Source organism: Acipenser ruthenus, chromosome 12 (genome assembly GCF_902713425.1).
Source record: "Acipenser ruthenus chromosome 12, fAciRut3.2 maternal haplotype, whole genome shotgun sequence".
Lineage (NCBI taxonomy): Eukaryota > Metazoa > Chordata > Actinopteri > Acipenseriformes > Acipenseridae > Acipenser > Acipenser ruthenus.
In genome coordinates, this window is record NC_081200.1 from 12,149,290 (window position 1) to 12,174,008 (window position 24,719).

The following is a 24,719-nucleotide window of genomic DNA, read 5'->3' on the forward strand; positions in this document are numbered from 1 at the left end:
CGTCAATCACTACACACCACAAAGACAAACAACATACCGCGCAGCAAGTGTGATGACAGAAATGTACAGCCTTGGGACACTGAGGAAGTGCAGGCTCTAGTTTCGCTGTGGGCAGAGAGAAGTGTTCAAGAAGATCTGGAGTCGTGCGTCAGAAATTAGGAAGTTTGTGCCCGAATTTCTGACGATTTGAAGCAAATGGGCATAAACCGTGGGTACGATATACTTACTGTAACTCACACTCACAAACACAAAATTCTACCAGATTTCATCCTTGACCTTTATTATATCAATATTAAGAAACAAATGCAGAAAATAAAAATAAAAAATTCTAAGCCTATTTACAAAAATATAGTAAAACGAAACACAGCTGTACCATACATACAAAGACTGCCCTTAACGAGATATCTCTGGAAAAATCATATTTTACTTAAGTCGTAAAATTTGTGGATTATAAAGAAATTCCTAAATATATTTACAAAGTATAGCAATACAAGATACAGTTGTACCATTGGTCTATTCATTTTTGAACACCATTTGTTTCCGCATCTTTTGGTAAACTGAGTTAATTAATAAAATGATTAATAACTGTCTTTCGTTGCGTGTGACGTCAGTAGCATGGCTCGGCTCTGCAGTGGAAAAACAACCCAGGCTCTCCTTAACCACACCGTGAGGGCTCGCTACGGCCCCGGCGCGGCTCGCTTGTACAGTGGAAAAGAGGTAATAGAGCCACTGCTGGTGCTGTTTCTGATCTGTGGATAAATAAGAGAGCACCTCTCTCTTGTCATTGACAAGTTCAGTGCAGCAGGGTTTTTTTAACACTTCTCAGGTGTTTTTTTTGTTCTACTGTTCTGATGAATAAAAAAAAATATTACTTGTGTCAGCTGTTAAGAGAATACTTAAAAGCACAGATTTGAGGAAAGCTTGAATTGAAAAAAACAAAACGTGGATTTTCACCTCTTATCATACACTCCTAGTCTACTATTTATCCGATAAAATACGTTTTATACCGATGTTTAACCTTTCAGGTACTGTGTGGTTATTACGTGATCTTGAGGACCCTTTGTATATGCATCCATTTTCCTAATCTCTTAATGTCGTTCAGCAAAGAGGTCTGTGCAGCCTTTCTTCCTTTAAGTTAATAATGTCTAACATTATCACAGTGTATTGTTGATGCAGGAATGTCAGGCTGGCATCCACTGTAGGGGATGCACTGGTTATTTCAGCTCCAGTTCTTCCAGCAGAAGACACAGCAGTTCCCTATTTAATACATTTCTCCAGGAGATTAAGTCAGGATTTTATATTTATTTTTTGAACGGGGCTGGGGATAAACCATCTATCTGTATTGGTTGGGATTTATTTTCTTATGTTGACATCTACTTTTGTATGTATTTTAGTGTCATTTGTGTTTGCAGTTGTTAATATTAATACATTTATTAAGCTTTTAAAATTCCGATAGAACTCCAACTCAATACAAAATTTGTTTATACTGGTAGTTAATTTTTCAGTGAATTCCTCTAATCATGCATTTTCTCATTACATTACAAATAAATTAGGCAAAATCTATGTCAATGATCTCTATCACATTAGGTATTCCATTCATGTCCATGGCGATATATTTTGAAAGCAAGCCTCATGATTATAGCAGCAGTTTTTAAGTATTCTGTAAATAACATGGGGCTGTCAGGTCTTGTTTTCAAAAAATATCAGCAAGGACATTATGTACAAACCAATGGAGTACTATGTATGTATGTATGTATGTATGTATGTATGTATGTATGTAGGTGTGTGTGTGTTTTAATAGAGAGAGAATACATGCATGTCTCCAGTCATGTGGTTTTCATGATCACGTCGCATTAAGTTCTAGCCAAAATTGTAGATATTTATTACTGCCATAGCCTTATGTTTTCACCTATTGATTCGCCCCATTGCCACTGTACTTTATGCATCCCTTCCTGCAATGTGTTCTGGGTTTAAGGTTACAAATTGTTAAAACAAGTGAACAAATCTCATTCATAACCACAAATATATAAGTCTAAAATATTTCCAGAACTACAAATATTGAACTATCTAGGTAGTCTCTGTATCGTCGGCGTCACAGCCGCGGTCTGTTAAATTTCTGTGAGTTATAGTCTTTCGTTAATTAAAACCCTCCTTTTCCAAGTGCAAATTAACTTCTGATAAATTATGACAATTAACACGGATTTGCTTTTAAATTCTCACGCAAACAAAATAAATAATCGCAAGAAGCCCTGCTCGTTAAGATATTAACATTATTTCGTAAATCAACTTAATTTTGGAAATCATGTTAGCATGATTATTTAATAACGAGATAGGCATAACGACCTCTTGAAAATGCCTAAATCAATGCTACATACCGATTTGTTGATTAACACTGGAGTTATAATTTACGAACTTTTGAAAATCCTGCCCTAAATGTCTCGGTATTAAAAAAATAAAATAAAATGCAGTCCCTAGATAAATATCCAAAATGTTACAACATAAACCTAGTACTTACTGTATCTTTGTTCAGCATCAAAGAACAGTTTTAAAGAAGCACAACAAGAAGGTAAATCTGACATCCAGAAACTGCATAATTAAACATTATTTTGCAACAGCAGCGCTCGTAAATTAGTAATAAAAAATATCCTCAAACTGTTCAAATTGCAATAAAACTAATTAATAACATATCTAATTATAGCTTGAATGTTTAGAGAATGGCAAACAGTTAAACTGAACCATGTACTGTACATGTTTAAACTTGACCCCCACAATGAAGGCCAATAGACCTTCTATACTGGTTTGACTGTGCTTCAAAGTCTACTAGAGTAATAGCTATAAAGGTAGAATGTTGTCTTATCTATAATAGCTATAGTTATTCGTAGAGAATCGTAATTAGGACTGTCCTGCTTTTGTGTTTCAGTGACTTCACAGAATCTAATGTTGTATTGTGTCATTCTTATATCTTTTTATTGTAGAGCTCTGTTTGACTATGATAAGACCAAGGACAGTGGGCTCCCGAGTCAAGGTCTGAACTTCCAGTTTGGGGACATTCTGCATGTTATCAATGCCTCAGATGACGAGTGGTGGCAAGCACGGCAGGTCACGCCAGATGGAGAGAGTGAAGAGATTGGAGTAATCCCAAGCAAACGCAGGTGAGCTCAGCGTTTTTAATTAGGTTTTAAATTCCTTCCGTTAAATCGCTTCCTGTCTGACTGCATGGCGATCAGGAGATGAAAAAACAAAAAGAAACGTTGGCCGGGTTTAAGCTTTGTCCACAAAATAATTTCTAAATCTGCTTGTATCATTAGATCTAACATGTAGCGTACGCAGTGAAACACAGATTCAAGTAATGCGCATTGTTTGACTTTGGTAGGGCAGGAATGAATAGCAATCAAAGAAACACACTGCTATGTGAACGTTGTCTACTAGCCTATATCCACAACTCACAGTAATACCCAACTCAAAAGAAATTGTCCAGAAGAATGACCCCTTTCAATCTAAATGCTGCAGAGTTCTAATGAGATCTGGAGCACCTAATTGTTGATGTTGTACAATTTGAATTGAATCCTAAACACTGAACACAACATATATGCATCTCCATTAAGGAAGCATGTTTAAACAGAATGACTGTCCTCTGCATGTGTATCATGATCTAACGTCGTCTTTACAGATTCCATGAAAAGGACTAAAGAACTTGCTGTAAACTCATTTGACTTTAAATATTCTAAATTCCTAAATTCAGTTCCCTGTGGGCCCTTGATGTTTGATCATCTGTTTTTCCCCCCACAGCGTAAATTGAAGTAAAATGTTTTAAAAAAAGTAATTACAATGACATCCTCTAAGGGAAAGAGTACAGTTCACCACTTCAAGCAGCAGTAATTGATATCCTGATTGCTTCCATACATCATCCTTTCCAAAGTTACAGCAGTAAAACGCTAACAGTTTTCCATCTGCTCTGTAAGAGAGCATTGGTGAGTCATCCTGGTGGAACAGCAATAATATGTATTCCAATATATTGGAGTTAAAAAAGGGAACACATTTTTGCAATAAGTCAGACCACCCAAAATAAAATAAAGGACCTTATTTATATATTTATTTACTGTACTGTATTTTTGCAATATGCATATATAAAATATAATCTCTTGTAATATTTAAGTCGGGGAAGTGCTAAGTGATGTATACTTTCAGGGGAAGCACTTCCAGTTCATCCCAGGAGCTGTACATTTGCATTCCATCATCTCTTTAAGTTTGTGTGTGTGTGTGTGTGTGCGCCCTAGAGCCCGGAAGATCCAGCGAAGGTGTTAACTGACCTCACAATTAAGTTTAGGGAAATGTTTTAAGTAAAAGCAAATCTGTGTCATCTGCGTCAGTTTTGAGGCTGCTGGCACAGTTGCTTAATGTATTTAGTGCGTCAGTCCTCTGCACTTTGGGGCCTGCAGTTCAGGACACTGCAGGGGACTGGAGCTCGTGCTGCAAGGGCTCAGGAAGTCCCAGGTCTCTGTCCTGTCAGCTCAGGGCTGTCTTCCTGAGTAACAGGCAGGGCAGTGGTGCCCCTGCCAGGATCAAAGCTGGAACTTTGACTAATCCCTAACTGGATAAAAGCCGTGTTCTGCTGAACTGGAGGAGTCCCTTATGTCCATTAGGCAGTGCTGTTCAAGAACGATGGCCAAGGAGGCAAAACACTACAAGAGTCTCTATTAAATAAATAAAAAAAAAGTTTGAATTTCAGGTCTGCCTTGGGATCTGAATATCATCAGCAAAAGGGATAAAACAAATAGGATTTATTACAACAAGTTACAGATAATGTTCAGAACCAACCAGAAATATATCGCGTGAAATATTCAAGCAGTTGTTTTTCAAAACAACCAATCGAGACCAAGCCTGTCCTCTCCACAGCCACAAAAAAACTTGTGTCATGCAAGTTTTGGAAGAAAGATCTTAAATGAGATGCATTAGATAAGGAATTCTAAGAGCCCTTGAGTTTTCCAGCTCGCTCAATTAGAACTGGACACTCTCAGATGTTTCGAATGTTTTTGTCTGTTGTAAACAACATACAGGAGACATTGTTAAAAGTGCTGTCTGAAGACACTAAATTCTGTGCAGCTCAGGTATGTTAGAGTGGTTTCATTTTCCAAAATAACTTGCAGAGGCTCTTTCATAGTTAGTGTTGTAGCGTTTACATGAGAACATATAAATAATGACAATTTCTAAATGCTTACGGTGTCTGTCCTGTGGAGCTTAGTAAAGAGAAAGGTACCTCTTCACAATGTTTGTAACTCTATTACCAGTGATGGTTTACACAAGTTCCTGGTTTGATTGCATGCATATCATCTTCCCAGTGGAACTCAATGATCAGAATACTGAACATCAAAGGGTTTGTCAACTGTCAGCTTTTTATTTCAAATTTCGTATTCATGATGCTTCATGTCCACGCAAAAGAGCACTAATCTTAAACAAGATGAGCCGTCTCATTTAAATGTAAAGTGCCACGAAACATTAAAGGCATTTTTCTGGGCTGAATGTTTCTGGGCTGTTGATGTTCTAGAGCAGTGTTAGAAAGCAGCTGTGCTTTTATGCTCTTGAAGATAAAAGCTTTCAATATGAGCTTCAGAGAGCTGCTCTCAAATTACCCCTATTTTAGCAAAGCCGGAATCCGGTCGTGACAGCAGAATTACAGCTGTTTGTGCTACATGGTGTTTTGATATCAATCATTTTTCAGTACATATTTGTATTGCAGCACCACACAAGACGTATAGCAAGTAGTTTATAATTGCATTTTTGGGATTTTTTTTATTTATTTATTTATTTTCCATGATGTTCTCAGTCAATCTTAGTAGTTCTTATTGTGATATATATTTTGATAATCCGGTGTTATGGTGCTTTGACAAGGAGTTCAGAAGTTTCTCTTTAGTTTTACTTGCCTTTCATAGACAAATGTAATGTAGGCTGGATCAGCCAAATAGTCTTTATATAAGTAAGTGCCATCACCATGTAGTGCAGAGCAGTGTATTGTTCTTGTGCTCTGCCACAAAATGTATCATAACAGACCTTTGTAGCAGAAATGTGGTCTTAATAATTGGCATATTAAATGTGGAAAACCCAGCCTACTTATAAAAAAGAAAAAGGTTAATTCATTTTTCTGTTAAGCCAATCAGTTGTGCAGCTTGGTTGCTTACAGTAGTGACGCTCTAATTTCAAGCAGTCTGCTGAGCGATTGTAGAGACGTTATTTATCACGTGTACGGTTGCGATATATTATTGGTTGTTAGTCATCTGACTGTACTTTCCTGTGGTAGAGGCGGTGAATTTAAAAATGTCAACTATATGTCCCGTGTTTCTGATGACAGTGAAGGTCTTGTCCAGCATTTATGTGGCTTCGCTTCTGCTTTTAAAATAACTACAGATGAGACGACTGCAACAGCCAGTTCTTCATCGGTAATTAGTTAAAAATAAAAAGTTTTAAATTATTTAATCAACTTGACAATAACAATCTCTTAGTTTTATGTTAAATCAATCCCAACTATATTGCAGTTGAAGACAAAATAATTTCACTAAGAGTCTATGCAGTGCAATAGGCTTCCCCTCAGGAAATATAGGTTCAAATCCATGTGAAATGGTTTTAGTGGTCTCTATTCAGCCACTCACAATTGCCCGTGTCTGCTTGATAGAGGCCTAGGACTTACAACAATGTTACAAACGCTTGAAATAAACAATCTCTTAGGTATTCTTCCTTTGTTTTATTATTAGAAAAGATTATTGTAATGGAAATTGGAGTAGAAGGCTTTGAGCATTGTCCCCATTGCCCAAGTACATTTCTACCCAATTCCCAGATTGCCAGATCTATTCTAGTATAGCTGTTTAGCATAAGCAGAGCACCACACATCCATCAAATATGTTCAACTGATATGCAGGTTCCCCCTTTCTCTTAATCCATCACAATTCTAAACTGTATGTGGTATCGAATTTCACTGACATTGATTTTAAAAATGCTAGATCATGCAAGGGATTGTTTGAAGCAGCAGTGATAAAAGGACACCCAGACTGCAGTGCATTGTCAGAAAGACCCTGGGCTCTGTAATGTGATTAACTGGGAATAAAGTGCTGTAATCTTTTTGAAGGACACATCCATGCTGTAAAAGCATATAATTGATGTTGTCTTTGGCACTGGGGCGTACCCATTATGACCAGTCAACTATTTTGACAGTAACTGGACTTGGCAAATCTAGGCATGACGTGGTCAATTTCCAGTTGCTTAACAATTTAGTTCTAGTACGTTTCCGAGTCTACAAAGCTGTCTATCTAAAGGTATATGTTTAACACCCATACTAAACAAAAAAATTGAAAATGGATAAGAAACGCATATTTTAAAAAGACCTTGATCAAATTATTTTCCATTGAAAGCTTAAAGAGCTGATGTTTACACGCCTACCTCTTTACTATTTGTGGATTCATGAGTAGGTCCACAAAGTACATTCATATGTATACAGTAACCACATACATTGTTGACCCATTTTTTCCCCGCCCACATGGAGCTTGTGTCTGTTTACGTGTTGTTTCAAAAGGCCAATAGTTTTTGTATATCTGTCTCTCTATCTAAATGTATTTATTTATTATTACAGATGTATATTACTGAAGAGCTTTCCTCTCATTAGCACAAGTGATCACTTGTTCTCCTTTTCTGTGTTTCTTTGCTGGTATTTTATGTTTTCTCGTACAAAATCCATTCCTGTGCTGCATCTCAGATTCACTCCATTGTTCCAGCTTCACCTAAGACAAATGACTTCAGGAAATCTACTGCATTGGATGTTAAAGTACAAAAAAAGAACCAAAAAATCTTCGGCATAAGGGATATATGGGGGAGCAATACCAATATGAGTTTAATTTTTACAAAATAACTTCTAAGCCCCATTAAAAGCTCTGACTCTTGATAGTTATGGCATTAGCAAATACATGGCTTTGATGTCCTTCGTCTCATCAAAGGTCATTACTTGCCATTGCTGCCCATCGGCTTCTATCAAATCTTTCATGTGGCATCAAATGAAAACAGCTAGAAGCCATTTATGAAAGCGTGACCATTAACCTCTAAAGCTGTGTCCTGGATTTCCCTTTATGCTGGCAGTACAGCGCATGCATGGACATTTAGGTCTACATCAGAGCAGGTTTATGGCTGAAGGTTTTTCGTTTTGGTCATTAAGTAGCAAATGGCTTTAAATGTCATTTTTTACATTCCCATTACTATGCTCTGGTCTTTTCTGGTGTTCTGCATGGTTGTGAGTTATGTTGCTCCCAACATAGAGTTACAGCATCAGCATTATAATCAATGGGAGCAACAGAGCCCAGTTCTACCCAGAATGATTGTACGTACCATGCCACTTGAAGTTACGTAGACAAGCGGTGAGCCTAATTCTTTGGTGTGTGTATTAGTGTATATTTGAAAGGATGAATCTAAAAGCACTGATAAATGCATTGCCCTCTGATCTTTGATACAAAATAGAAGCTATACTGTATGAACCACACAATTTATGTCAGTGTTGTCTTGGCATCCTGTGGTGTGATTCTACTCCCCTATCACACTGTTAAGGCTGGTGTTTCCAGTGTTTTGCCCCTGAATGCTGTTGCTGCATAGAAAATGCAGATTTTTTTTTTTTTGACAGCTCTGAAAAAGAAATATACAAACTGGAAAGGCATAATAATGTAAAATATTGAATCACGTACCCATTAGTGCTGCTCTCTTAAGGCGTGTCCTTTTTCTCTGTCTCTGCAGGGTGGAAAAGAAAGAGAGAGCCAGGTTAAAGACGGTGAAATTCAATTCAAAATCAAGAGACAAAGGGGTAAGTACACCACGCAAGAGGATTTGAGGGGATAGCATTTTCTTTTTCTGGTTTGTATTGCACGGTAAAGTTTGCTGTTTTCAAAACCTAGTTTTCATTAAGAAGCTACATAATTTACATGGTGGGAGGTCATTAATGCAGCTGTAGTATTTTTTGTTTAAAGAGAAAATATTGTATCTTTATTAACACTAAAATAGATTATTTTAAAATTTGGTAAAGAGAAACTTTTTTTTTTAGCTATTCGGCATTTCGGGATATACAGACGGAACATATCCGTCTGTCTGTAGTCACACTACATTTTTATATACATAGTGTATATAAAAATGTACACTGTATGTGGATACAGATTAATGGTGTATACAAAGACAAGGGATTTTGCCATGAAGTATGCTACTGTACATACTGTATGTGATTGTCTGATTTAATGTCTAAAAAGTACTAATATGTGAAAGTGACTGAAGATGACCCCCGACTTAACAGCATGTTGAGATGCCTGTGTGTCAAGTTCTTGTGACGACGTTCCTGCACATCAGACGTTTCCCAACCTGAATTAACTGCATAAACAAAATTAATTTCAGAAGCTGTACCTTAGTTACAGTATATGTTGTGTGTTCACAATAGATGTGTCCTAACACACCACCAAAAATATGCATGAATTATTCAGTACAAAAAAAACAAATACGCTTGCCATTGATGTAGAACTGCATTTTACTTACACAACTCCATTCTGCTTTCTTTCCAAGCATTTCTCTTTGGGCAGAGCACGCAATGCATGCTTTTAAATCTTCAATGATCCATTACTGTACCTCCTGAGCTTCAACAACCTGGTGTTTTCTGTACTGTATTGAAAATGAAAAACAATAGTCCCTTTCTGTGCAGCCGAAGTCTCTGGGCTATAAGTGATTTCTATACAGAAAGCTAATATTGCAAGCAAGCTACACTGTTTGATGAAGGTGCACAAATATTCAGTTAAAGTAAAAGAAACTTACTAAGATTGTCAAAGCTGCACAAAATGCATCTTGTAACCATGAAATAACAATTCATAGTATGCCATTGCCCTCCAGCATGAATATTCAGCCTGCTTTCTGACGACCGTAAATTCAAATCTACACTATTGTTCATTGATTTTATTTTAATAAATGAACTGGTTACTACCAGTGAGCCAATATATATTGGGTACGGATACTGTTTCTTAATGGGCTTTCAAGTACAATGTTAATATATCCCACCTTTAGTGGAAGCCATCAGTGAAAGTAGGTCACAAGTTAACAGGAAATACCATTACATAAAACGGGAATTTGTATACCAAGGTTATGAAAATCAAACTTGTAATGATGCATGTAGCGTTTAGTATATAGTAATATTAATGTGCGCCAGAGATCATCTTATTTTTATGTTATAAATGACAGCAGTTTCAATACCTGCCTCTTTTGTAGATCAGCTGAAGAAACCGTGTTGTTTTATTAAGGCACATGTTTTTGAAGTCTTAATGCTACTCACAGAACTGTCCCAGTCTTTTGCTGTTTTTTACATTTTGAATAATCTTTCACATTCCTTAATCCACAGCATATGCTTCTGAAATGGGCATAACAGCTTTAGGGTTAAATTCAGTTTGTTTTCTCATCAATTACAATAAGTAATCGGCTGCTTCTTAAATAGTATCACCTTTTTAAGTAAAAGAAAATACCAGGTGCATGTTTGTTTTTACAGGTTCTTGCTTTCAATTGCACCTCCTCTGCATGCTCAGGGGTTTGGGCAGAAATTCATAACCTTACAAGTATTCACGCCTCTTCTAATAGTCTTTAGATTAAGACCTTTACATTTTACATTTTCTGGGGTTTTCTTTATTTCATTTCTCGGTTTTCTAATTCGTTGTTTTTTTATAGAAGTGTTTTTTTAAAGTTCATCTGACAGATAAATGCATTTTATTTTAATCTCAATTCATTTCACATACGGAACTGACTCTGCAGGTATTCATATGCTTTTGTCACTTCCCCTCGATTTGATTTCATGGGACAAGAAAGCAACAAAAGGCCTGCTGTAAAACATAACTAAGGCCAATTTGCATTCAACCTTGAGAAGACTTCAGAAAGAGAGCAGGATTTATTTAACAATGCACTCTTTACATTTACCATTAATTCATTAATTTCTAAACACAGCTACTAGTAGCTTTACAAATGTACCCCCAGAACTTAAGTAGAGATTATTAAATTACAGTGGAATGTCGCATTTCCGACCGTCACATAACCTCCCTGATCAATTAACCGCCTTGCTAAATAAATATTAAAAGTAGGCTACGAGAGTAATGGCATTGCCAGCAAATGCAGCTTCTGTGATGGAAACAGAAAGAAAGCGTTATAGAAATCAGCCATTTGGTGCGTTCCCCGTTAAGAGAGGCGGGCTGTGTGCGTGTGTCAGTCAGCTGCGCATAGCAGTGACGTTTCAATACGCCAGTCGAGAAAGCTTTTTTTTTTGTGTCGTTTGTTTAAAATAGCCGAAGCAATATTCAAACCGACCTTATCGGCTGTTGGCAATATCAAAGAAGAGAGCAAAGTACCGTGACAGAGATATTAAAGAAAGCAGAGGCAGGGACTTCTAGAGTTAAGAAATAAGCCATCATTTGCAGGTTACTGTACATTTACCGTTTTGTTTTGTATTTAAAAAAAAAAAAAAAGCTTTGCGTGGAGATGGCTTATTGGGGAGGACAGGGAAATTTCCCCGGGGCCCTGATGAAGGGGGAACTTTTTTATTTTTTTTTAATATATAGGCCTATATAAAATATTTTAAAACAACTAGCCCTGCACAAGACCCTTTGCGTTCCCACCACCACATTAAAAAGAAAAACTCCCGTACTGCACACCGAGCCGATGTGCTTCTGTTGTGTAATGATTGTGTATCCAGGCGCTGTCAAACACTTCCTTTCACACAATGATTTAAACTTTCGCATTTCATATTTTACTACACCAAAAAGCTGAAAAAAATGCGTAGCAATTTTATGTATTTTATGTATAAGACTTTATGTATATTTTATGAATAAGACTTTTAAAAACTTTAAAATAACCCTAAAGTTGCACAATGTATACCACAGTATGAATTATTCTATTATTAAGATCAATAATTTGCTCAAAACAACGTGGTGCAGCAGTTTGTTAGAAAAATTGTATCGTGTAAAATAAGTACTTTCTTCAGCTGGTGGTAAACACAATTAGAGAATGATCGGTTATATTGCTTAAAATACAAATATATTTACCAATACAGGTGATTAGTTAAGAGCAGAGATAAGTGGGACTCATTCCCCTTCTCCAGGGCCCATGACGGCTCACGGTGGCCCTGGGCTTATAGCTTAGCAAACCGCATAGCAACACTGTATTTGTAGCCTAATTAATCTTGTTTACGTTTGTTTACTTTTAAAGCAAGAAAAATGTCCCCATGTTTAAAGCAGTTTGCTTGCTGTTTTTGTTCAAACCTATTTATGGCTGTGTAAATGCTGCTTCTATAGATGTTCGCAAATCAGACTTTTTCACATATCTGCCTATACCCCAGTCTACAGGGGGTCGGAATGCGACGTTGTACTTTACTCAGATTTGTGTTATTAAAGCATATGACTGGGGTTTCATTTTAGTAGGGGCGCTAGGTTTCATTTGACAAAAATATCGCTAAAATAATACATGCTTCAGTTAGGTCAGTTGTTCTTTCAAACAATATATATATATAATATTTTTTTTTTGTTCTTTCTGCTTGTCAAACCTTTTGTGGAAAGCCTGCACATGATGGTACCAGAGTCAGTTTCCAAAGACCTGTAGGCCTGGGCTTTATTCACACAAGCATTAGACACCCCTTGTTTTGCTCCTCCTTCTCTTCCTCAGCAGTCATTCAATGACAAGCGTAAAAAGAACCTCTTTTCCCGAAAATTCCCTTTCTACAAGAATAAGGACCAGAGTGAGCAGGAAACCAGTGACCTTGACCGTAAGTAACTGGAACCGGACAGACGCTATAGGTCGGGGTCAACTAACACAGGACTAGCTTATTACCATGGAGACAGCTTTGAGAATTGCAACAGGCTGACTCGGCAGCAAATTCATTGGCAAATGAACTGGGCGCATACTTGTTTTGAGGACCCTTTTAAAATAAAATTCTCAATCAATGTTTCAGTGTCAAATGTACCCGTCTTCTCATTCTGATTGATTTTCACCTGGCTTTTTTTTGGATGCAGCCATGTGCAATAGGTGCACCTTTGATTTTTCAGTTCAGTGCTTTTGCGATGAATGAAAGCAGAGTGCCTGTTGCAGCCACAGAACTGTGTCCAATGGTAGGATCCATGTTCTATTCCAGTAACAAATATCTTTTGTGATTGTTTTTCTATTTTGCTTGCTCTCCTGGGACTACTCTTCAGCAGATCCCAGACGACATGGGATCAAAAGGCCTAAGTAAGTGACTCAGTCAAATTTACATCTAGGCCCCACCTTACAATAATCAGATCACCAACTACTTTTATCCATTTTTACACCTTTAAGTACCTCATACACAAACCACAAGAAGTCAAACAATGTAGTCTACAGCAGATTTTAATATTAATTAGTGTAGTTAATATCAACCTTGGCTTTCTCTAATGTTGCATGACATTGATAAGCAAATGTAGTACAGCAAAAAAAAAAAAGGTGTTTGTTTAGCTGTAACAACTCGGCTTCCCTGCTTAATATAATCAGTTTGCTTGACCTAAATGAGTGACCCAAACATCAGAAAAAGGTTTTCTTCTGAAGCTGCCTACTCTTCAATCCAATTTAAAGCGGTGTCCATGGAAACATGATGTGCAACATGCTTAGTTTTCACTTTAGTGAAATGGGTTTAGCAGTGCAGAATCACAAAAACACGACACAGATCACCACAATTGACCACCTCTGCTTGTGGGGGCCAAGGACTAAATGGATTGGGTTTTGAGGTCAGGATAAGAAGCACTAAATTAAAATAACTTAACAAAAGTTGTATCGATTCTAATACTTTTTTTCTTGCCAGCCAGTGTGGCTGGAGATCCTATTTGGTAACAAATTGGTATGCAAGTAACTAAAAATATTTTCAGAAATACTGCACGTCGCTAATTTAACACTTCCTTTATTAGGATCTGAAGTACAAACACGTTTCAGTACAGAAGCTATACCCTATCCAGAAATTATTTTGGTGTGGTTCCCAAACCTTAAAATTACTTTGGAGCTTATTTTTTAAATGCAACAGGGGGCAGGCTGGGCATGAACTGGCGACCCTATGCACCACAAGCAAACATCTTAACCACACTGCAAAAGAGCTGGGCTCGTCTGCATTGGTGGTTTTAGAACTTCTAACCTCATCTCATCTCACTGACGGGACAGAATTCGCAACAGCAGTGCATCCCACAGCACTGATGGTTACAGAGACTACTTAAGACATGTATTGGCAGCCCCTTCATGTCTTCTCAGTAGAAGTTTAATAAATGTTTCATATTTAACAGCCTTGTGAGAACCTTGAGGAGGCATAGACCATTGGATCTGCACCCACGACACTTCTTTGTAATCTCAAGATGTTTGAAAAGAAAATGCTACATCTAAATATGTTGCATTAAGACTTAATTTGATAAAGCAAGTATCTTTCCTTGGTGCTGCGTAACACAGCAGTAGAGAGAACTTTTAAAATAATTTGAAAGCAATCGCAAAAGAATAATTTGACAATAGGGTTATTGACGTTGAACCAGGTGATTTGTCTTCAAGGTTCTTCACAGTCCAGGACCCCGGTTCTGTTTGTGTTCATACACATTATATTGCTTTTCCTTTGTAGAGCTCATGTGTAGAAACACATATTGTAGTCTTTGTGTTTTTCTTACCTTCCCTTTGTTGTAATTTCAGAGCATGTAACCTCTAATGCCAGCGATAGTGAAAGTAGTTACCGTAAGTCTTGTGTTCCCTTTTTTCCCCTATAATATCTTTTTGTTTCTTTTTTTACTAGATTTCGTTGTAGACAGATGTCAGTATTTCTTTTTAATAGACGGCATGTTTTCATCATTCACTCATGTATCCCACACATCACATCTCCTTGCTCAGCCTGTTGTTTAGATTTAATGTGGATGTAACCTAGATTATATTGTCAGCCAATAGTGTAAAGTTCCCTCTGTAGGATAGTTACACAAACTGCAAGCACCAGTTTTTGATAGTGAAGGATGAGGCACATACAATTAAATAAAATTAAAACAGAGACTCGTATAATTACAGTTGTAATTTTAGTAATATATTCTGTACACAGTATATTTATTGAAAAATTAATTAGTATAAAAATACACTTGTGGTTTTTAAACAACTTTGCTTGTTTTTTTTTGTTTTTTTCTTTACTACTTCAGCTCACAAAGAGTAACATACACATGGTGCAGACCCTCTGATTTGTATTCATTTAGAAAGTACTCTATACCAAAACATATTTCAATGTTAATTGGAGACTACGGTTGCACGCTTTTAGTTGCATTAAATGAAGAATTACAGATATAAAACCAAATAACATCAAAATGAAATCCAGCTAACATTGTTACCATACCATGCTTTTAGAAACCTGTTTGTTTTCTTCTGAGCAACATCTTCCTACAATACAATTGTGGCAACCGCAAGTACTATAGTAATATCACGTCATGATGAACAGATTTGAGCTAGTTTCAGTTGAGAACAATAGGTTATCATTTCTGAGATTTGTGTTTTTTTTATTTTTATTTTATTTGTTTTGGGTTTTTGTTGTTTTCTAAAGATTGCCAATGCGCTCTGTCTCTTTAAGCAGGTGGCCAGGAGGAATACGTACTGTCTTACGAGCCAGTCACCCAGCAAGAAGGTAATGGGGGATTCTGGTGCACAGCATAGAAATGAATTCATCAATGCTTGGATTACATGTTTTCAAAACAAGTTAATGTCATGTCTCCTAAATGCTTTTGTTTGTCTCCAGTAAACTACTCCCGTCCAGTGATAGTTTTGGGACCCATGAAAGACAGAGTAAATGACGATCTGATCTCAGAGTTTCCAGACAAGTTTGGCTCCTGCGTTCCTCGTGAGTATTCACTATGTGGAAAGTATTGCGAGGGACAGCAAGCAAAAAACAAAGTGGCTTGCCTAAAAGTAACATTTTAAGAGCCTTTCTGTAACCAACAAGATTGCAATAAGTGATGAACTCAGGTTGTTTTAAGTTAATTGAAATGTGACATCCCTAGTAATAATGCAGCTTTTCCATACACAAACGTATTGGGGAAATACAAGCTAAATACATGCAAAAGATATTTTACCTGCAGCTAAAGTAAAAAGCTAAAATAAACATTGTGCTGCCTACAACCACCATGGGTGAATTGTCCTGAGGTGCAATTACAATTTTAAACTAAAAGCAATTGCTTAATGTGTTCTGAAGCAAACCATCTGACAATAGCTTTGTCCTCATAATATCTTTGTAGTACACCCCTGTGTACCTATACTGTCCCCATACTTGTTGGAGGGTGGTATGTAGGAAAACAGAGATCTAATTTATTTCCTCATTTCTTTAAACTTGCAACATTATTGAGTTTAATCAAAGTAAGTACAGTAGCTTTTTGTATCGCTTTAGTTGGGAGCCATAGTTAAGAGGCTTTGTGTGCCACCTTATTACAAGTGCACAGCATTATGGGGCAGATGGGAGCTATATAACCGGGTCTGAGATATAAACGGCTGCTTTACATTCATAGTCGATATCGTCCATTATTTAAACACTCGTCTTAAGAGCTTTACTAATACTACAAAGCAATATGGACTAATATTCTTCTGGCATGTGAATCTGTGTGTTCCAGACACAACTAGACCACAGCGTGACTACGAGGTGGATGCCAGGGATTATCACTTTGTCACATCTCGGGAGCAGATGGAGAAGGACATTCAGGATCACAAGTTCATTGAGGCCGGCCAGTACAACAACCACCTGTACGGAACCAGTGTGCAGTCAGTACGGGAGGTAGCAGAAAAGGTACAGAGCAACAGGTGGTCATTTCAGGGTTACGAGTAAAAACACTCCTTTAGATAATCCCCACAAAGAACCCTTGTAAAAATTTCCCATAGTATAGGCATTGCAAAGTGTATGCAACAGTATTACTGTGAACATAGATTTGTAATTGATTACTACTTATCTAGAACTTTTGAACAGAAAGAACCTGAGTGTCTTGCTACAGCTGTTGAAATGTTCCCCTATTTACTTGGTATGATTGATACTGTATTCTAAATTGAAATTATGTTGCTCCACACTGTTTAATGTAGGTATTTTTGTAGATCTGATATATTAAAGCTGTATCAAAATCAACAGTAGGGGAGTTTTTTTTTTAGTTTATGTTTTATGTAACACAACATTTGTTTTCTTCAGGGCAAGCACTGTATCCTGGATGTGTCAGGCAATGCTATCAAGAGGCTACAGATAGCACTGCTCTATCCAATTGCTGTTTTCATTAAACCAAAATCCGTAGAAAATATTATGTAAGTAAACCGAAATCCTACAGATATTAAATGTAGCTTGCAAGACACCACTCAAAGCTATCAACTAACTTCTGTATAGGGGCAGCAGTGTGGAGTAGTGGTTAGGGCTCTGGACTCTTGACCGGAGGGTCGTGGGTTCAATCCCAGGTGGGGGACACTGCTGCTGTACCCTTGAACAAGGTGCTTTACTTAGATTGCTCCAGTAAAAACCCAACTGTATAAATGGGTAATTATATGTAAAAATAATGTGATATCTTGTAACAATTGTAAGTCGCCCTGGATAAGGATGTGTAGGGTTATTAGGCAATACATTCCCATTCCTAGAAGGGCACGGGATCTGTATTAAAACGAGGGTGATCTGAACTGTGCCCGTTGTGTTTTTGCTACCTCAGGGAGATGAATAAGCGTCTGACAGAGGAGCAAGGCAGGAAGACCTTCGAGAGAGCCATGAAACTGGAGCAGGAATTCACAGAGCACTTCACAGGTTTGTACAGCGGAAAGAAAAGGTGTTTCATTCACACAGGCAGGTGAGAGAATCACAGGTACAGGACTACAAAATAATAATTGTGATTGCACCTGTCTCTCCCACTGCCTGACCTGAGAGTAAAACAACATCTTAAGATATGATTGTAAGTATAAATGCATTGGAGACATCTCCAAGCTATATTCAGACTCAAGTCATTAACACACGTACAGGTCACCTTTGTTGCCTAATTTAATGGTGAAAAAACTCTAAATGATTGAGGAAGAGAAAATACAGCATGCAGACACATTGAAAATAAAAGGCTACTAAAGTTTGTTAGACTTTGAGTAGACATTACTGGAACATTCTTAGCACAATGAAAGCAGACACTTGTATGCCTTTATTGCAGGTTTTACATCTTAGTGTGGTAATTACATTATGCAACGTATATCAGATGCAGCATTTATGAATGTTTAAAGTCCAGGGGAAAGGAATTTAGAGTTGCTTTTATATTATATTTTAACAAATTTGACAAGAACTAAAGTCGCTGTTGGAATGCAATCATTGGGATGATTTTTACTGTTTATTTCAATGTGTTTTTATTCCGTCAATTACTAAACATTCTGACAAGTAGGGGCAGCAGTGTGGAGTAGTGGTTAGGGCTCTGGACTCTTGACCGGAGGGTTGTGGGTTCAATCCCCAGTGGGGGACACTGCTGTTGTACTCTTGAGCAAGGTACTTTACCTAGATTGCTCCAGTTAAAAACTCTGTATTTAAAAATAATGTATATCTGTATAATGTGAAATAATGTATAATGTGATATCTTGTAACAATTGTAAGTCGCCTTGGATAAGGGCGTCTGCTAAGAAATAAATAATAATAATAATAAGTCCTTCTTTCATTCAGCGCAGTATTTGCTACCTGCTCCAGATTGATTCCTGACAGAAGCAAGACCCTGAAAGCAACATTTATCCTCTAACTTAACCAACATTTAATTAGCATTATGTTTTCAGTCACTGTTTGTTTAGTGTCAGTCTAAACCGAAGCACAAAGACGTCTAGCGATTGGTCACATTTTTTGACTGCATTAAAGATTGGAGTAGCCATTGTGTGAATAGGGCTGTGAGACTTTTGACATCAACAAAGCAGGCAGCACATCTTTCCCAATCACATTGTTCTGAGGTGTATGTATCACTTTCAGTTTTACTCCCACTGTTTTAATATTATACTACGAAAGCAAGTATTCAAAGCCAAAAACTTGACCAGCTACAGTCTCTTCCAGTTGAAAACCTGCACAACTACCAGCTTACCAGGATTAATCAGTGCTGGTCCTTTTTTGGGATTTCCAACATGTATTAAAGAGAAAGTAGATATACAATATATATATATATATATATATATATATATATATATATATATATATATATATATATATATGTGTGTGTGTATATATGTGTGTATATATATATATATATATATATATATATATATATATATATATATATATATATATGAAATTTGAATCTACTTACACATCAAACAATGAATTGCCAACATTTTCTGACCAACGCCTCCCCTTATGTCTTCCAGCTATTGTTCAAGGGGACACGCTAGAGGAGATATACAACCAGGTTAAACAAATCATCGAGGAGCAGTCCGGCCCCTATATCTGGGTACCAGCCAAGGAGAAATTGTGAAGATGCTGAATTTATTTTTCATTTGCATTTTTTTTTTTTTAAACAAACCTCGCCTGCTGCGTTTGATGGCTTTCCACCCCTTCTTTCAGAAGCCACTTGCTCCCTGTGTGTGTACGTCATAGGGGACACAACCCCTTTTTTGTGTCTCAACATCCTCTCTCACCTGTTGACACCAGTGTCTTGTCAATTTGAGACTGTTGCATAGAAATGACTGATTGAATCACACTGTCTTTCTACAGAGAAGGGGGGATATGCCCTGACCAGCTACAATAGGAGGATTCTATGGGACAGTTCCTTAATGTTTAAGGACGGTGACTTTTTAGAGATGCATTATATATATATTTTTCTTTTAAATTGTTATTTTCATGGTAAAGGAAGGAATATACGGTCTCATTTATTGGGTCAGAAAAACACAAAGCAAAACTTTGCACGTTCTAGCTTTAATAGCATGGTTTGGATGTTTTATGATTTTATTTTGGGTTTCTTTTTGCTGTCTAAAGTTTCTTCAAAATCATTAATCATAGCCTCCTTTCTGTTGTTTTTACATGTATTTTGTCTCGCACAACCTCAGATCTCCCCTTTTTAAAAGGTTAAGGTTTGGTTCAGGTACACATATGTTAGAATGTTTCTAAGCGGGTTCTTCTAACATTAATCAGTGTCTTACCATTAAAAACTGCTTTCTCACTATGATCAATAGTAGATTTAATCATCTTAGGTGCTTGGGAGAGGTCATTTTTTAAGTAAGGCATGACTGGTTGTGTTAGTGGTGTTGAAAGTGTCATATATTAATGGAAGAGGCTTTGGGGCCATAAAAAGGATTCTATTGTACACAGTTTGAGATTTTAACAGATATTTAACCCTCAGTAAACTGCCTATTTTGTTATAATAAAAGCCTATTGAACTTTACATAACACTATAAACTATGGAAATTATTTTCTTTATAGTTACACACACATTATATATATATATATATATATATATATATATATATATATATATATATATATATATATATATATATATATATATATATATTCCTTTACTTTTACCACCAACTCCTTTGGCATTTTTTTTTTCTTCCTTTTTATGCATATACCTTTAGAGATTTTCATCCTTAATTAATCTGAAACATGGGGTTTGGTGGTTGGGTAAAACAGTATTTGGTATAAAGCCGTTGCAAATTAAGTAACAGTGGCAGCTAGTTCTCCTCTTTTTCCTCCCATGTAAGCTCTATGTGAGATTTTTCATGCGACATGCATGGTGTTTAAGCAACTAGGGTAATTCTAAAGAAAAAAAAAAAAAAGGAAATTAATCTGGACTCTTATTTGTGTATGTTTTCATCTGAAATTGCAATTGTCATATCTTCCATTGTAGCTCTGCATTGGATTGTACAAGCGTCTGTGTGGAAAGAAGATTATATTTTAACAAGTTTGAAGATCTGTTCTTTAATAAAAAAATGAAATAAAATAAAATAAAAAAAAACCTTTTAATCCTAAATCATAGGCGCTTTGACTGGTAAACCTACTCATTTCATGTTCTTTGGAGAGGATTGTTTTATATAGGACTATCTGCTTATTAACTTCATTACAGCTTTATTACTCTTTCTGGGACTGGAATTTGTAAATAACTACCACCCTATATTCATTCCATTTGTCAAAAGAGGAGAACAGCTAATAAACTTTTATCATACAACTGTCTCTAGTGTGCATCTTGCTTAAGGAAATCCAGACGTGGTAAAAAGAACTCAGCCCAGTCAATTCATCTAAATACTGTTACTGCCTAATTGATAAAAAAATAGCCTACCCTCGCTGTTTTTTGTTTTTTTTTACATATATTTAAAGACAAGAATACAGGGACTCGCATGTTAGTAATGTTGTCTTCATAACCTAGTACACAAAGGGCTGTACCGACCATTTCACAGTTCTCCATAATCCCTTTATAACATGCAGCAGGGTGCCGGTTTGAAGGCACTGTGGAGTTATTACAGAAGTTGGAAATCAAAACCAAGTGCACATTATTGTTTTGTTCCACACTGTAACACCTAAATGAACTATCGAGGTGCCTGAAAAAGTTAGTGTCATTCAGGGGGTTTAAGGTAAATGGTTACAAAAACTTTGTAGTTTGACACATGTATATTTGACTCTCGCTAATCCGAACCAGTTTAGATCAGGCCACGTTCAGAATTGGATTATTATCAGCAACATATTGTGTTTTTTGATAACTTAATGAAAAGTCAATAACTATTTAAATAAGTAATTCAGATCTAGTAATTCAGATCTAGTAATTCAGATCAGATCTAGATCTAGTTAGGGCAGCAGTGTGGAGTAGTGGTTAGGGCTCTGGACTCTTGACCGGAGGGTTGTGGGTTCAATCCCTGGTGGGGGGACACTGCTGTTGTACCCTTGAGCAAGGTACTTTACCTAGATTGCTCCAGTAAAAACCCAACTGTATAAATGGGTAATTGTATTTGAAATAATGTATAATGTGATATCTTGTAACAATTGTAAGTCGCCCTGGATAAGGGCGTCTGCTAAGAAATAAATAATAATAAATAATAATAGTATCTACATCTGCATGCATTTCATTATGGACTACAATTGGCAGGGCGGAGTTGTGTGACGTGACCAATTCTGCTTTCTAAAATGTACCTACTATATCTATGGTCATTTGCACTGACAAACCTCATCTTTTAAAGAAAATCTCCATTACATTTTGTAGTTATAACTAACTGAAATTAAAAAATAACCTGAGATCTGAGGACTGATTTGCAATGCTGGAAAATGTTCACATAAGTTGGTATGTGTTACCACTAGAGGGAAACCCTTCACAAAGACAGCACACAAAGCAAGAACAATACATGAAACAGAATAAAGGTAACTCTTCGGTAAAATGTGTATTTTTAGTCCGTGAAAATGCATTCATTAATGTAAGCAATTTGTAGATCTCATTTTAAATAATGTTTGTTCATTTAAAGATGCTTCATAGCAGTCCAACCACCAATGGAAGATGGCACCCCTTATGTTTGTCTCAACATTGAAGGTTCACATATTTATTTGTTTATTTAGCAGACGCCTTTATCCAAGGCGACTTACAGAGACTAGGGTGTGTGAACTATGCATCAGCTGCAGAGTCACTTACAATTACGTCTCACCCGAAAGACGGAGCACAAGGAGGTTAAGTGACTTGCTCAGGGTCACACAATGAGTCAGTGGCTGAGATGGGATTTGAACCGGGGACCTCCTGCTTACAAGCCCTTTTCTTTAACCACTGGACCACACAGCCTCCTATGTATAATTGTATACGTATGCAAATCCAGTATATTGCTTGCTTTTAAAAGAAAGATCATAGCGCTTCAGGTATGTTTTTGAAGCTGGCTGTCAGTCAGTCAGGAGTATAGGTGTAACTGCACCAACTGGTAATAGCTTTTTAGGTATATTCTGAAGCAGAATCAAAGCCCATCAGGTAATAGAGGTTTTTATATATGAATGCCAGAGAATAAAAGTGGTATCTCCCTCAATGACTTTTATTAGACGTGTGTCACCCCTTTGCTATATGGACCAGGCATTGTTCAACGGATAATGCCTGTGTTGTTCTGTCCATCACCACCCTCCCCCTCTCCCAGTGGGTTTCACTCAACCTGTCAAGTATGCATTTTGAAGTTCATAATATGCAAGTGCCCAGTTTCAAGAGGTCGCAAGTGCCTTCGTTAATTTGAGCAGACTTGCAAAACCTACCTCTGCAGTTCTTGACTTCTTAAAAGTATATATGTGTGTGTGTGTATATATATATAAAATTAAAAAGCCTGATTTAAAGTAGACCGCATGACCTGTTACTGATGGTTCAGCTGTAATTTAGATCATATGAAGATGATACAAATGCATGTTCTACTGATTAGATAAAGGTTAAAGATTAACATGAAGGCACTGGCGGTGATATTGTTGTGTTTTTTCTTTCCGTGAAATGAATCGTAAAACAACAAATGTGCTGTATTCTTAATTCCAGGAGAAGGTCATATGAGCTTGTGGACGTGCTGTTAAAGCATTTTGCAATGGCTTAAAGTAAAACAGCTTGTAAATAGTTTTCCATGCATGGGTCACCTTTGTTTAAACATATTGTAAGTTGTACTAACAAAATATGGTCAGACTTAAATTAAAGCAAACAATTGAAGCCACCCAAGTACCTGTTTGAAACACATGGTACTTCAGTTCTGTATCTACCCAAAAAGACACTTGCAGCCCCTGCAAGATAACATGACGTACTTCCACTGATAACTTCAATGGTGACTCTAAAATAAACTGAAAAAACTGTGGAAATTAACTTTTGATTTCAATCATAAACTGCAGTGAATTGTGTTGCAGACATTCAAAAACTCTCAATTTAAAAAGTTCTTATGGAGATAATATTTTTTTATAATGAAACTCAATATTGGTCAAGAGATTTTAAAAGAGTACAAGATTAAGTTTTAATCATCCCTGTTGATTTACCATTAAATAAAACCAGTTTGCTAACATGCCAAGAGACTGACAAAAAATACTGTGATTTGAGAAGTTGAATTCCTTAGCAAACTATTAATAAACCTGAAACGGCCTTTGCCAAAGAAAGACTTTTTAAACTTGACAAATTATGTTTAATTAACACATTTGCTTATTGAGTTAATAATAATCTTCAGAAAACCCTGGAAGACACTTTCCTCCATACGCAGAATGAAAGTACTACTAATGAGTTAGATTTCACAGATCTTCTGAGCAATAACTACTGGGCACATTGAGATAACTGTCTTCCAAAGGATAAAATCCAAGACTGGGAATTCATAATAGTGAGGGCCACTGTTCCATCTAGTTACAGGTATTATATGACTAGTGCTTTGCTTTGGTCTTTTCTTTTTTAAGGTCTGAGTTTTCAATTTTAAAGTGCCACTTCATTGAGTCATTTGGTGACTGATTGCTATGCTACTTTTAGTGTAAGCCTTTGCGACATCCCTGTATATCAAAAGTGGACAGTGTGTCCTGTATAGGAAAGATTTCAAATTTCAAGTTAATGGCATTGAGATTCCACTTGCAACAGAATTCCCTCATGACTGTCACAAAATCTTTTAATAGTTTTACCATTCTGTGCACAATTTACTTTAATAGAATGCAGACCATGATGGCTGTCTAGTTTGTTTGCATTCCTGCAGGCACACAAGCTTCATCACTTTGAAGCCTTCGCTCCTGTGCAAATGAAAAAGGCATCCTCCCTGTAGCA

At 36.7% G+C, this 24,719-nt stretch overlaps 1 protein-coding gene across 29 annotated transcripts in view; it reads left to right on the forward strand.

Annotated features, from left to right (window-relative positions):
* The window catches only part of LOC117417163 (disks large homolog 1), a 207,851-nt gene extending 186,684 nt beyond the window's left edge, over positions 1–21,167 (forward strand). For 11 of the 29 annotated variants that reach the window (XM_034029084.3, XM_034029086.3, XM_034029091.3 and 8 more), the window contains 10 exons: positions 2,976–3,152; positions 8,764–8,830; positions 12,697–12,796; positions 14,704–14,745; positions 15,614–15,667; positions 15,779–15,880; positions 16,644–16,816; positions 17,207–17,316; positions 17,709–17,800; positions 19,369–21,167. In XM_034029084.3, the coding sequence (XP_033884975.1) occupies positions 2,976–3,152; positions 8,764–8,830; positions 12,697–12,796; positions 14,704–14,745; positions 15,614–15,667; positions 15,779–15,880; positions 16,644–16,816; positions 17,207–17,316; positions 17,709–17,800; positions 19,369–19,475 (1,024 nt within the window). In that variant the 3' untranslated portion in view covers positions 19,476–21,167. Of the gene's footprint in view, positions 1–2,975; positions 3,153–8,763; positions 8,831–12,696; positions 12,797–13,223; positions 13,258–14,703; positions 14,746–15,613; positions 15,668–15,778; positions 15,881–16,643; positions 16,817–17,206; positions 17,317–17,708; positions 17,801–19,368 lie in introns of all 29 variants that reach the window. The other 18 variants (XM_034029089.3, XM_034029094.3, XM_034029101.3 and 15 more) reach the window with 11 other exon arrangements.
* The last annotated feature ends 3,552 nt before the right edge of the window (positions 21,168–24,719 follow it).